This window comes from Accipiter gentilis, chromosome 12 (assembly GCF_929443795.1).
Source record: "Accipiter gentilis chromosome 12, bAccGen1.1, whole genome shotgun sequence".
In the NCBI taxonomy this organism is placed as follows: domain Eukaryota; kingdom Metazoa; phylum Chordata; class Aves; order Accipitriformes; family Accipitridae; genus Astur; species Astur gentilis.
Window position 1 is genome coordinate 32941258 of NC_064891.1, and position 15542 is coordinate 32956799.

The 15542-nt window shown below is 37.7% G+C and overlaps 1 protein-coding gene across 1 annotated transcript in view; it reads left to right on the plus strand.

The window, feature by feature from the left end:
* The window catches only part of PAPSS1 (3'-phosphoadenosine 5'-phosphosulfate synthase 1), a 49190-nt gene extending 35708 nt beyond the window's left edge, over positions 1-13482 (plus strand). Inside the window, exons 11-12 of the mRNA XM_049815464.1 lie at positions 1591-1820; positions 11403-13482. Of these exons, the coding sequence (XP_049671421.1) occupies positions 1591-1820; positions 11403-11541 (369 nt within the window). The 3' untranslated portion in view covers positions 11542-13482. The remainder of the gene's footprint in view (positions 1-1590; positions 1821-11402) is intronic.
* Positions 13483-15542: the final 2060 nt, after the last annotated feature.

Here is a 15542-nt window from a genome sequence, read left to right on the forward strand (position 1 = left end):
TATGTAGTTACTGGGTAGACCCTTTAGTTTTGTGTGAAGGTACGGCTGCACGAATAAGAAAGTACTGTTATATACTTGTGGGTTTTTTAAACTCTTCTCTGAGTATCCTTTGGCAGATACTAAGCTGTATAGATAGTATGACAATTCATTTAGGGGAATACTTCCCAGTATGAGAACATATTCACATTTCCTGAATTGGTGTGTCTTTGTTACCTGAAGTAATGCAATAGTTATTTTACTTTTCCTGTACTGTACAGTTAAATTTTCTACTGAAAATATTACATATAAAAATGAATTAAGAAAATTCACCAACAGTCCTATACCATAATAAGTCTAAAACCTGCCATAAGTGTAACATATCTAACAGTCTAGGATCCAGTAAATACTGCAAACAGTCTTTGGGAGGAAAAAAGTCCTCTCCCCGTAATTAGTAAGAGATGCATTTCTAAATAATTTGAAAGCATTTCTTTGGTTGTCAGGTGTGGATGATTGAACAGTCTGTGTGCAGAATTTCCTTTGAAGTATTTCTTTCTTTCCTTTTTTTGTTTTGTTTTTACTTTCAGTAGTAACTGAGCTGTAAGGAAGAAAGTAAAAATCAAGTTGTTATGAAACCACTAATTTTGAAATGTGCAGCGAAGTAATGTGGGAAAGCTGTTTGTCAATATTTACAATACTTCAAATATTAGGTGGAAGGAAGTTGGTGCATCCAAGCAAAAATTCAGTAAAGCTAAAGTTTCTGATTTTGACATTGGTTCCTCCCCAGTTCATATAGATCCGTTAGAATCAAATTATTTCAAAATGCTTGGGGAAAAGTGACTAAGTATTTACTAAAGCTAGAATGGCTTTATCATTTTTCATCTTGGAAGCTTGTGCTATAAATATGCAGTCTTAGTGCTCTGAAAGCCTATTCCAAGCGTTCATGTGCAGTATGTACCTAGTTTCTATATCCTTGGTTTTAATATTGGCGCAGACTAAGTGTTAAAGTCCTGCCTCGGGCAACATCCTTGCCACATGCACCAGGTGAAAATGCTGAGCTTGGGTAATTTTTCTTTTTTAATGTGTAGATAGATTGATTAGATCACTCGTGAACACTGTGTTTAAGTAGCCTATCTTGTCTTTCTTCCGATGAGATGTTTGGCAGCTATCTGTTGGTCAGGGTGTCTTTTTTGAGAAATTATTGTGATTAAAATAGGGCAATGTACGGCTAGATCCCACTAAGCTTCCCAAAGAAGTTGCTTTTGCATTAATCTTTTATATAAAAGGAAAAGGATGGAGGGTGACAACATCAGCAAGAACTAAGCTAAGAAAGGGATGAGCTCCATCTTTCTTGCCCTGATTATACTGTTCCAAACACTGCGCTAAAGTAACTTTTAAAGTATCCTAATGTGCAAATGAAACAGGGGATTGGTATACTGTAGTTGTAAGTTTGGTGGTGATTCACATAATTGGTTCTTTTTTTTGTTATGGCTCCATAGTAAAAATCATGTCTGATTAGGAAAAAAAGTGGTAATTATACAATGCATGCACATTTTAAGGGTGATGTTTTGACAGTTTTCTTCTGTTAACTGTTTTTACCTGTCTCTGCTCTAGGTTCAGTGGCACTGTAGATCACGGATGGTTGCAGGAGCTAACTTCTACATTGTAGGGCGAGATCCAGCAGGGATGCCACACCCTGACACTGGGAAAGATCTGTATGAACCAACCCATGGTGCCAAAGTGTTGACAATGGCTCCAGGTCTCCGAGCACTGGAAATTGTACCATTTAGAGTTGCAGCTTATAATAAGAAGAAGAAGTGCATGGATTATTATGACTCTGATCAGTAAGTTGTATTTTTGTTTTAATACTTTTTGAGCAATAGCTGCCTTTTACCCCCCGCCCACATCAAAAAAATTGTTTTAAATTAAATTCATATTGCTCATAGATGGCAGTGTTTAGAAGTGGTTTTAGATCACGAATCCAACTTGACTTCAGCGTGATTTGGGTGTGGTTTCACAGCACAGCTTACGTGATCCAACTTTAGCTGCCACTGGAATCTCCCATTTTCCACCCAGGTACTGGAGCTTCTCTAATCCTGAAACATGTTGACACAGATTGCTAAGTCCACAGAAAAATATTACTATTTATTTTAATGGTAAGACTAACTTTCTGCTGGTTTATCTTTCTAAATATGCTTCTCAGGTGTCAGGTATGCATCAGATATGATGGAAGAGAAACAATGAGAAAGTGTAGCAGAAAGAAGATAGTGGACGAGAGAGTGACAAATAGCTATTTGCTCTGTTTAACAATAATGCAAAATGATGCCCTAAGTCCATTTTATGTCCCAGGGTTTTCAGCTGGTGCGGGTTTTGTTTTTTTTTTTTATCCAGTTACAGGACAGATAATTTCACCTTCTGCATGTTACAGTATTATTTTTCACTTGTGTGGCATAGCGGAGTCCAAAACCCACCGTATGTGTTGCTGTGTTGCCTGTGAGTGGGATTGGGAAGATGGCTTGTCATTTTAGTTTAAACCTCTTTATATAGATTATTGAACTGTACTTTTGTTTTACATCACACTGCAGTTGAAATTAGTACTGAAACTGTCAAGCAAGTTGTTTTTCTAAAAAAAGCTTGGACTTTTTTAATATTCTGACTATTTCCTACTGCTTCTAACTGAAGATGTCTATACAACACCGTTAATCTTTGAAAGCATGAAATCAACATGGAATCATGATGGAAGCATGAAAACAGATTGAGTAAAAATGAACCCATCTCTTATCTCTTGTTCTTCAGCTGCTTATGCTGCAGTTACACCGAGTATAAAAGCCTCCAAGGATGTCGGTGTGGCTTGTGACAATCAACCAACAAGTTTTATTCAGCAGCTTGTGTCTTTCTTACCATGAATTATGTTTATTAGTAGATAGTGTGCTGGCTTAACCTTGATTGTAAGTTATGTAACTGCTTTATATTTCAGCAGTAAATTCCAAGCACCTGAATTAGTCTGCTTTTATTTTTAAAAGCTGCAAAGTGTTATCATCTCTTACATAATTAAATATAACTATGGTATGTTCTTCTGTTGTTTGGAAATCATGAGCAGCATGATAAAGGCAAATCTGTTGAAACCTGACAAGAATTAAACCAGTTTCACTGTGTATTACTCTACGATGTCCATATGTGTTTAGAAATTTGATGATTTGCTACATTGCAGATGTTTTAAAATTGAAGATAATCAGGGAGGCTTATTTAGCTGTTGTAGTTTTCTGATGTTGTTCTTCCTTCCTTCTCCCTCCCCTATAGGCAGCATTCCAACGTAAGGTTCTCCTTAGTGCTGTGAAGCTTCTCTTTGGATGGCATTGCAGCAGGCTTTTGGGTTTTTTTCCCCAAGTGAAGCTATGGACAGTAGCATCAGATCAGACCTATGCCCTGATATATATGGTATTTTTATTAGGAGGAATAAAATCAGAGGAAAGGATACTCCTAGCATATGTGACACCTACGTCTTTTCCTAAACTTACTGCCTTTTAACTAGCTGTTGAAAACTTCGCTACCTTTGTGCCTTTCATTATTTGAGATGCATCTAGAAGTCCTTATTGCTGTGCACAGTAACTAGATTGTGATGTAAATATTGCTAATTTTATGCAAACCTGTATACATTGTAACATAAGGTTCAAAAGGCTGTTGTAGTAGATACAATGGGTATTTGTCCTGTTTGTTGTCCACGTAATTCAGCAAGTTTTAGAAGATAAATACACAAAGATTGAAGTGAAATAGTTATACTGGTGTGTCACCTCTTAATAATTTGGAATAGAAGGGGAATAGCAATGTGAGAGGCCAGAATTCCCATTGCATGGAACAGAATCTTTGTAGAAGAATATTGATTCTGTGATCATTGATACTATTCTCTTAGCAGGATAGAGTTGGTATAGATAAAGGAGAGTAAAGCTGTACCTCTGTCACTAGCCAGAGAAAATGATAAAAAAAATCCCTGCGGTAACAGGTTTTGCCTTTTGTCACAGACCGCATTATGCACACCCTATTATCCTTTCATCATGCCTGTGGGCACCCTTTGGTTTGAGGCATTTTTATTCTGTTTCTGTCACTGTCTTGCGAAAGAGACCATGCTGCTATTAGTGTGCAGTTTTGCCCTGCTGCTGTCAGAATGTAAGACCATGTGTCCTGTCCTTCCCTAGATACTGTTCGTAAACTACAGGGTGGACTGGAGTGTGGCAGCAATCCTCTAGATGGCAATGCAGACACATGCAGACTCCCTGAAGAGAGATATTATTGCTCCTGCTTGCCACAGACAGAACACTGTGGTAGGCTCCAGAGTTAGAGCTTGGGTGGGTGCAGCTGGCCACATTTCAAGATAGTCTGTGTTATGCTGAAAATGTGGCAGAGTCCTGGACCATGTGGTGTTTGACTCTGTAAGGAGGATGGCAAGGAATGGAGGATTGTCTGGAATTATGAGAGGATCAGTACCGGTGGAAGACCCTTGGGTGTGAAATAGTGATGTTTGTGCAAATCTTTCCCGAGCTTACCACTTAGCTGGTGAAAAACACAGCATGAAAATACAGGGAAGAGGGATGTATGCATAGAAGCATTCTTCTGACTTGTTTTGGAAATGGGTAACTTGATTTCTATTGCACCTTTAGCAGTTCTTTGAGACTTGGAGACTCGACAGCCAACTAAGCAATTGAAGAATTTGCATCACTAGTGGATGCATAGAAGTTTATGGCAAGTGGGTTTCCCATGGACTGAGCTATAAGTCTTAGCTGCTGGAAGTAGTTACTGTCTCTCTGAGTAGTCATGTCTTCTATTCTTTCAGGCCTCCTAGACTCCTCTATCTGGGGAGGTGCTTGTGAGGAGCCATAATGGACACCATCTGCTATCTTAGGTGTCTCTCTAATTTGGCAGAGTTGGACCCACACCTGACTTGGCAGCAGACATGCAAAGGTTATTGCCGTTGGGCTCTTTGCTGACATTAGTGAATGTATACCCTTCTGCTTCTGAAGGCAGTCCCAAGCTATGGGGACAGTGGGGAATGAACCTTTGGCTAGTGGTGAGAGGTTACCAAAAACTTCATCCAACTGTCAAAAGGATGTCTGACAAGTTGGGGCTGCAGCATTAGCAGCAGCAGAGAGTTGCTTTGCTTGTGACATCTCTAAATATTCATGCTCAGCTTTTATAAGAAAGATGTAACACTTGGTGATAGTATTCCATGCATGCCTGTGGGGGTAGGTTTTCACATGCTGGATTGGTACTGGTCAGCTATGTACCATAAGATACTGGGCAACTATGTGATACCTTGCCGTGGCTAAGCTGCTTATGACCTGGTGGCAAGCCTGGGAAGCATCAAAAAGCCTACCACTGGCCCTGCCTCCAAATTAGTAACAAAGGCCTTTACTTCTCAGGTGTGCTGCCTGTGATTCTAAGAGGTCATTGTTCTTAAGGTCTTCAGCTCCCAAAGCTGTCCATGCAAGTGTAGTTTTGTGGAGTTGATAAAGAAGTTAAGTTTGTTTCTCAATTCCTTTAGTATCCTCCAGAACACATGCTACCCTTGGAGTTTTGGTAGACCTGGTATCTCAGCTTGGGAACAGTCTGGAGAACATGACTGTTAATTTTGAGTCTTAGGGCCTCATGCTGCTGGTTAACAATGTTGAGCTGCTGTGGTGCTGCGTTGGAGCTGAAGTCACTTGGCAGCAGGTGTAGCTACATGTACCCCTGTTTATAAGGAAAGGCAGAGGTATCCTGGTTGCATTCAGGGATAATCATGGAACATTGCTTGTGAGGAAAGGGGGTAAGAAAAGACTCATGTAAAAGCCTTCATACTAGCTGCATGGCAATTGTAGTTGCATAGTGGTGCACAAAGTTTAACTCATAAATTGTTAGACTAAAGTTACCCTTCAAAATATTAAGACATGTGAACAACCAATGACTTGAAATTATATTGGTATTTTACCTTATGAAGCCACCAGAATTTTTAATTTGTTTCTTAGACATCTTAGAACTGCAGTCTTAAAACATATTTCTGAAAAAGATGTCTCTAAAACTAAGATTTAGGAAAGGGATTTGCGGAGTGCATTTGAAGCGATGTATAGCAGCACAGGTAGAGCTAGCAATTTTATTTTCCATTTGGTCAAAATGAGGATAATAAAAAAAATTCCCTTTTTATTGTTGCTGAAGTCAGACAGCAAGCCTAATCTAAGATTCTATGGAAAGTTTGAGTGTTTCCACTTGCATAGAATTCTGAAGAAATAATACATATAGAAATTAGTATGAATATTGGTACAGTCCTTTGCTTTTATCATAGTTTCTACCCTTTTAGATTTCATAGAATTTTTCATCAATAACTGAATACGTCCAAACATGTTTTGGAAAAGTTTATAGGTAGGATTCTAGATATAATGGAGAAATTCCGAACTAATGTCTGATCTGTGAACCACTATTAGACTGAAGTGTAAAGAAAAAACCCCAAAGAACCAAGCAACCAACAAAAACCACCCCACGCTCCCAAATCCCTACCCAATGCTGAAATCTCTTCAGAAGAACAGTTAGTGTGTTTCTTCAGCCCCAAAGGCTTCTCAAACAGTTACCACAGAGAAGTGTAATTTGGGATTGGTGGCTTAATAATAGTCGTTGTTTGGGTGAGTAGAGATTCCCAATTCTTTACAGAAGGTCAGTCCTATAAAATGAAGCCACAGACTGCTGCTGAGAAAAAACTCAATTAAGAAAGGAAATTAGTCTGGTAATGAAAAAAGCCACAGCAGTGTCTGGAAAAATGGATTTTTTTTTTTTAATTTTTTTTTTTGTCCTGAAGAAAACTGATGAGATCATTTTGGCTAAAAGAAACCCATAAGTAAAGTTACTGGAGCAGACTGTTCATGCTTTCTGTAAAATGTAAATGAAACATGGGTATCTGAAGAGGAGAGATTTTGACTTTATAATTTATTCCCAGGACCTTTAATATGGTTGTCATGACTGCTTTAATACTATCAAGTCATATTTACAGAACAGGTGTTCCAACCAAGTACATACTGTTCCCAAATTTGTTTGGTGTGATACCTGATTTTTAAAGTGATAGTAAGAGGCTGAGATAAGCACACTTGACTGTCCTCCTTAATTTAGCTATGTGAAATATGGTTTCTCAATTAACATTTGTACATCATGTAGGATACATTGAAACACTACAGCAGCTCAGAACACTTAAACCCTCCTGCCAGTCAGAAAGGAATTTAATTCACAGCACGTAAAGGATTTGCTTTGCATGTGTTGATATTAATCACTCTATTATGTTCTACATTCACAAAGGGTTTGTTTATAGCCAGTTAGGTTTTGAACCTAGCTGTTACTAGCTGCTTCATTCACCACCGTGGGGCATTCTCAAGGCATAACATAGACTGACATAACAAAAACTTGACACTGTAAGGGACAGCGTTCTGTTCCTGAAGGAGTTAGTGTAAGCCATGACTTGATGCTTGAGAATTGTTAAAGGATGGAACCCCAGATAAGGAGTTTATGAATTGTCCTAGGAATTAATCAGATCTAAAGTTTACCAGTTGAATAGAACATGGCAGTTGTTTTGAAGCCAGACCGGGGCGATTAAGTCATGCTATCGTTTTATTCCCATACATTTGTTTCCAAAAAACATATTTTTACAAATAGGCAAAACTAGGAATGAATGGTCTGTACTTTTATCATGAGTGACTATGTAATATAGTTTATACTTAGCTTAAAACTGTAGGCAATAATTCTTGAAGTGGAAAAAATATTCTACTCGGTCACTGTATTAAGGTACTGTATTGACACCTCAGAGATATGGCAGAGGTTTCCTGTAGGACTGCAGATATCTTCATGCAGTTGTTTCCCACTTGCAGACTGGTGATGTTAACTTTGTTTTGTCACAAGAACTGTAAGGTCTTCAAAATCTTAGCCTCACACACTGCTCTTAGAGTGTTTGAGGTCATAACAAAGTATAAAGAACTGTCATTGTTGCTGGCGTCACTTGTGGTATTATAGTAAAAAATAACTAGTGAATGCACAAAAAAAGTGAAATCCATTTAATATTAAAACAGTAGCCTTTGTAAAGGAAAGAAAGGAAAGAACTGGTGTACGAATTCTTAATCTTCTGTGCATGGTTTGTAGTGTCCTTTGAGTCTGATGTTCAGTTACTGGAATAGTTTGAAGATTAACAGCACAAACTTGTTTCTATATTATTCTGAATAAATCACTTACTGTTTTCCAAATATACAGTATTATCTTGTGCATCTGTGGGTGTCTGTATATACATATAGCTCTGTGTGTGGAAGGAGGGCACAATCTGAAGTGTAAGAAAAGATTCCCTTTCTCCTTTTGCTAGATCTATGACAGCACAGCAAAGTTATGTATTTTCTGTCTGCCTAGCCCTGTCCTCTATAAGTAAGGAGATTTCACAGCGTGTGTATGTAAGGCGTTTTCCACACTGTGAGTGTAATAGGGTTCTAGGAAGCTATGCCATGGAGCAAATACCAGTATGTATCTCAATGTAATATGTTTCAAGACTGGTTTTCTGTTGACAAGTTTTTGTTGTGGATTTATTTCTGACTTTTTTTCCTCCTTTTTTTTTTGAGAATGCTTTTAATTTCATTGGCACCAAATATTATGTCAATACTAGTCAAACTCAATTGGCAGTAAAAGGTCAAATCAATGTTACAAGCATTTACTAACATACAGTGTGGCTCAAAGAAAGCTAATTCCAGCAGCCACTGAATAAAAATTTCAAAGTCACTTAACCCAAGCCTTTTCTAAGCATGGGATTTAAGTTTCATTGAGACTCATTCCAAATCTCACTTGAGAATGGAATTTGGATGGCTTTGGCATTTATATTTCATAGCAGCTTTAATGGTCTAATGTTTCCCCCTCTCATGTTCTGCTCAAATCACTTTTGTGTAGAGTAACTCCTAATATCCTCCAAATTCATTATGAACAAAATTACTTGACTCTTCTTTCTGGTTTTGTTTTTCCACACAAGCAAATCACTCATACTGATTTGTTTTATTTCAAAATGCTCGTGGTTCACATCACACTACAGTGCCAGAACTGATAAGGTATTTCTGCTTAGTGGAAATTTCAGTTTCTGATATTCAAGAGATTTTATTTTTACCATTAGTAAAGACAATGAGTATTGAGTGGTTATTCAAATACTCTGTTTTAGGTATAAAAGTGGAGGTTAAACTGGAAACAATAAAATTGCAAATGCAGTAATTTTTTAAAAAGGGAAAAATTACTGTGTTGTTTCAGCATACAGTGTATATTGTCAAAGCTCCATTTGAGTCACTTTAGTGATTACTAATTAAGGGGTTTTGGTTTTTTTAAAGAAAAACCCACTCAGAAGAGAAGTTTGGGATAATGAGAGGGCCTCATTAGTACTTTTGTACTTTTTTAATAGTATTTTTGAAATGTTATGAGATGCTGAATGTGGTACATTTCTTAAATGATCCTCGCTCATGTTTTTCTTTCCTTTTCTTATAGTTTCTATAGAACTTCTTAGCTTCTTTTCATGTTTCTCTCTTTTATGATATCTCCAATTTCTAGAGCTGCTTTTTGTGCAACTAGGTATAAGAAGAGAAGATAAATGAATTGGGGGTCTTATTGAAGCAAGCTTATATGGCATATCTATTGTCTCAGTACCTTTATTTCACTTGTAGGGCATGGGAGGAAGTTGAGTGTTTTTCTGAAAACAACAGGCAAAGAGGGGATAAAGCAGCTAACTTTCTTTTTTAATGCCCAAACTTTGCTATTGCTACCACACTGTGGAGAAAACCACACATGAAGAAACCTTATGGCACTTGCTTTACTCTTCTCTTCCTAATCATCTGAAGACTTAGGGTTTTTTGCTAGAATTAACTAGTCTTATCATTTCCCCACATATATTTTATAGAAACAGTTCTTTGCGAAGAATGCAACTTACCTTCAAGCAGTGTTATTGGACAGTAGGCATCTTTCTGCAAAGGAACAAAGTTTTCAGGTGTTATAAATAGCAGTGACATAAATTTTTCTCCTATGGGCTTAGATGAACTTCAAGTTTTTATGTAATTTATATTTTGCAGAGTTGAAGCACAGTAGGGGTTTTTGCCTTGTGACACTTCAGGAGCTCACAGTCCTGAATTGAGAGCAATAAGAAAAAAGCCAGTATGGCACTGCTGCTGTGTAAATGTGTACAACCCAAATCAAAAAGTTATGGGGCTAGTGGTTTTGTGAAAGGGAACTTTGGAATGCTTTCTGTGTCTTGCTTACTTCCATACCCTACTGAGCATAGCTCAGCACTTAGAGCCAAGTTCTGCCCTCTGATGCACACACTTGGCTCTTGTTTCTGTCTAAGCCACATGCATCTGAGATCAATACTTGGCTTTTATTTTAAACAGACAAGTGAAGAATGAGTAATGCATACATGTTGCAAATTGAGCAAATCGTGAAAGTAAAATTGCATATTTAATTTAAGAATACGTAATTTTTCCTTTGGTGCATTTGGTAGAACTCTGGAATTTTTGTCTTGCTTTTACTGTTTCAGTCCTGTGAGGAGTAAGAGTTTAACTTATGGAGCTTTTGCTGCTTATGACCACATAACCTGAGAAGTTAATATTAATTTAGATTGCTGTGTTAACAATGATAAGCAATCCTGATCTAGGTTCATTTGTCCAACTGAATTCTGGTTTTTAAGGAAAAACATCTTTAGGAGGAAGATATTTTATTATTCCCCTGCTTTTTTCTTTATTTTGAACTGTATGAGCCACATTACTGATGGGCATATATAGGTATATGCATGCTCAGTGGCTTGCAGTGGCCCAGCTGTGGAGCTTGCCTCTAGACTCCGAGGCTTTTACTTTCCATGTTCTGCAAACTGTCCTTCACTAAGATTTCATGCAATGTTTTTTTTTTTCACATTCACTAGTGGCACTGAAATTACCTTCTCCAACCAGCACTGGAACCTTCAACCAGCACAGAGGGCTGGTCTGCTTCTATGGCAAGGGTGAGGTATAAAATAGGATGGCTCCTGTTGCTTGGCAGAGCACTGAGACAAGAGGTGGAGGAGATGTTCTTCTCTCAACAGCAGTTCCCTGTTTCCTCATATAGAGTGAGCCAGGCTAGATGGAAGCACAGACTCAATTCAGTCCACAGGAGATCAGTTGGACCATGCTGCTAAACCTCAGGAGTTACCCAAGCTGAATATTGTAGAGGGTGTATATTCTAGAGATTTATTGGCATTGCTGGCCAAATGTCTGGAAATGACAGTTGCTATATAGCATTATACCCCAAGAAGAAATTTATAAAGTATCAAGAAAGCAGAAGGAATATAAGCAACTTTGCCTGCTTTTAAAATATGTTCTTTTTTCCTCTCTCCTTGCTCCTCTCCCTCTCCCCCCTTGCCCCCACTCCTACTCTCTCAGCCATGAAGACTTTGAATTTATATCGGGGACCCGCATGCGCAAGCTGGCTCGAGAAGGACAAAACCCGCCGGAAGGCTTCATGGCTCCTAAGGCTTGGACTGTGCTGACAGAATACTACAAATCCTTGGAGAAGGCTTAGGCCTCTTATTAACTGCAGATCAACCTTTGACGCCTGATTTATTTACGAGAAGGGGACCACACAGTCACCGTTCATGTTGCTTTGTTGTGGTGTCTGTCAGGAAGTTCTTCTCTGAAAACAGACTCTTTCTCCCTAACTTAGCATCATTCTTTGCCTATCCTTATGGGTTCTATTATGTCCTGGCACCTAACTAGCTGCTGGTTTTAATGTCTTCTCTTTTATTACAGTTAATATTCTTGCAGTAGGATTTTTAACTCTTGTCTTTTTTTATATTTTACTGCCTCTGTCCTATGAGTTCTGCAGCTGTTAAATAGATGCAGCTTTTTTTCATATGTTATTTAAACTGCTGGGTAGTGTCTGGTTTTAGTAGTTTGTAGGATAAAACATAATGGTTAAACCCTTAACAATGGATAGATTATCTATAAAAAGAAAAAGTAAATAAGTTTTAAAACATCCATAAAAGTGTCCTCATGTTTATCTCATCATCATTTCCAGAAGCACTTAATATTAATTTCTCCTTATATGTAATCAAAAAGCAGAGATTTTTATGTAGCATAATTAAACTTTTTTGCTTTCTTTGTTTAGTTTCAGACTTCATTGCATTGTCTGGTGATTCTCTTCTGCTGTGGACCTGTAAAGATGGTCAAGTAATGAATAAAAGAAAATATCTAGTTTTCACTTTGAATTGATAACTAATCCATATATATATTTTTTTATATATGCTTGTTGCCATAGGTGTCAGTAGGGAATATTTTATTTCATTTGATATAACTTGCCGGTTTTCAGTTCCAGATACACTTATTCAGCCTACTACAACTTTAAAAAAAATAAGGCAGACCAACCTTGAAATCATGTTTAATTATTGCAAGAAAAATAATAATAAAAATCCTTAGATCTTGGCATTTCCTGTGGTACAAATGCATAGTCCTGAGGTTAATTTTCTGGCGATTTTTCAAGGTCTCCGAAGAGTAATCTCCTTCTCTTGGTTCAGCTTTGCTTTCTTGAAAGACAAAGCATGTTTTCTTCTAGGATTCTTCAAAAATCCTTAAGTTGGTCAATTCAGTATGTGACACATTAACTGCTGAAGGAAAACATAAAAAATGAAACGCAAAATATTTCTTTAAGTGTAAAGTAACACTGACCTATTGAGATCTTTTCAAGCATTTGCAGCTAATCAGTGGAACAGTTATAATCCCTCTTAGTCTGTTAGCTAGAAACTATCCTTCTCACAGAAACTTACTTTCTGTTGTTAAACAGCATACATAGGAGGCACCAGCTCAAAACTGTTTTTAGAATGTTGATGCTGGGCTGCTACTGAGCCCGGATGAAGCATATGTTCATCTAGATTTTTTGGATGGGGGAAAGGTTGTGATGAGGGGACCTGTGTAACGAATGGGACAAATGCTACTTGCAAGCTTTGTTTACTTGTTCACAGTAGTATTTAAGACAAATGCTTTGATAATTACTTCCTTCTCTTTTCTTCTTCTGTCTCTCTGAAGAGATGTAGAAAGTATGTTTTAATGGGATTCTTACCTGTGATAGGAAGTAAGGCAGAAATGGGAAAAGATAAGAGGCATGTTTATTAGTGAACCACAGCTACTTGCGACTGTGTTTTGGTAGTGTAAAGCTTATTTCTTCCGAATTGCTGAACAGATTTTCTTCAATTTGGCTTTCTTTTTAGATTGTATTAATATGTAGGATATGTGAAATCCAGAAGAAAAAGTCAGTTCATCTGTGTGCAGCTGTTCATGCAAAACTTCAAGTTTAAGCATGAAGGTGAACAAGAGTTATCGGCTGTTAAAATGGGATTTGCTGTTGGAAGTTGGAGTTTGGACTCTTTGCTGTCAGGTTTGATTTTACTGCTAGCTATGATGAAAGATAATAAAAATATTTTGGCAGAATACCAAACACAGGTGAAAGTCTACAGAAGTTATTGTTTTAAAAATGCTACGTATGCTATATGAAGTCTGGAAAATAAGTGGGAGTGGTAAGCATGAATGTGAATCATCCTGTAAAGTTCATTAAGAAGCAGGAATCCCTTCAAGCAAATTAATACAGTGATAACAAGTAGATCTAGTTTTCATACTTAGCTGGTTCGATGCTGAGGCCCTGTTGTTATAGTACTTCTGGAAATCATTCCTTGCAAGGCTCTGTATTAAATAAGCTTTCAGGCTTATTCTAACATTAAGCCAAGAGCCACAGCGTTCCCAGCATAATGCTGATTATAAGAACAGGAGTGTCTGGTCAATTTGTGGGCACTTGCTCTATACAACAATATTTTCCTGTATCATATGAGTTTTCACCATAGACTTCAAGTTTTTCTTCTTGTCTGCAGCTGCCTTATTTAAGGAAGCTCTACTTACAGGAAAGCGCTATCCCAGAAATTATTCTTTTGCCAGTGTGTCTGTTTCTTTAGCTTTTCTCTACCTTATCTCAGTCGGTAGAGATGTCAGTTGGCCAGTCTTAACATTCTGTTTTTAACAGTAGCTTCAACTTTATTAAGGTTGCTATGGCATTTGAGGCTCTTCTGAGACAACAGTTGTGTGTCTTCTAGGAGGCAGGAACAGGACTAACGAGGTAATGGTTGTTGCACCCAACACCTGTCTTCCCGCACAAGCTCTGTCACCAAAGAGCAATGACCTGAGGAACATGCTGTACAAAAGTAATAATACTCTTGAACCATGTGATGGATATGAGGACCTAACATTCTAGCTGGGAGAATAAAAAGCTCCATTGTCTCATTTCTTCAGTTCCTAACCCAACTTTTTTTTACTGGAAAAATACTGGTATGTACATGAATCATGAATCTAACCAGTTACATAGGTGTGTTCTTTACTTATGAAGAACAGAAAAATCAAACTTCCAAGTATGTCCTTTATCTAAAGGTCATTTTGCTTTAGCAATCAAGAGGAGTTTTACTCTGTTCATTAAGATGAAAAAAGTCAAAAAGTATTCCCCCTGCCTCCCCCTTTCTGCATCTACATTGATCTACCTTGTAAGTGGTCCTTTACCTACTACTCTTGCACAGGATAATTTATGGCTATTATCCTGTGCTTTCTGTACAGTCTCGGGATGATTATTCACTTCTAGCTGATCATTCTGATGTATTGGACGTGATGTATGAAAATAACACCCTTGATCTGTATGGCTGATACAAGTACAATCTGGACCCAGTTTTACAAAATACAAGGATTAATGAGGTAGGTGGAGACTACCAAACCCTAATCCTTGGGGTTAAATAAATGGTACAAAATCACTACCTTTCCTAGGTGAAATTATTAATTCCAGATGACACCGATTCCTGCAGTACCTGTGAGCAACTCAAGAAAAAGGCAAGTTTTTTGTAAAGAACCTCGTGGCTGAGAATTCTGTTTTCCTATGTGAGATCCCATATGCCTGTTTTTGACTAACATGAATGTTCAGGTTAACTTTTTAAGTAACGATCTACAGGTTGTGATGGAAAAATAGTAGATGAATGCCGAGGATGCCGACTTCTGTCTCATTTTTAAATTTTTTTTAATAGGGGATCTGAGCAGTAACAACTCAGTAATACATCAGAGATGCCAAGTGGAAAATGTAGACTAGGTCATATGTTTTTTTTAGATGCAGCTTAGAGCTAACAAGCTTCTACATCTGGAATAATTCAGTAGAAGCCAGGACGGGGAGGAGATGAGTGGATGTCTTGGCATGGTGGTGATGGTGGTGGTGGAAATAGAACAGGGCTACCATAAGCTGCATAGTGAATACTGTAACTGGCTTCAGTTTGGACCTCCCTTGTATTTCATATTTCCTTAAATTCAAAATGTTCCACAGGTGGGTGACACAGAGGGTTAAACTTACTGCCTTTCCATGCTACAAAAAGAATAAAAGTTACTTTGAGCGTCCTAACCAAATACTAACAGAGTAGTCCAGATCCTTTTCCCTTCCTGACTGATTAAAAGTGCTAATCAATTTATTACTTTACCTGTATATGCTGGCAGCTTCAAAAACAAGTGTGTGTG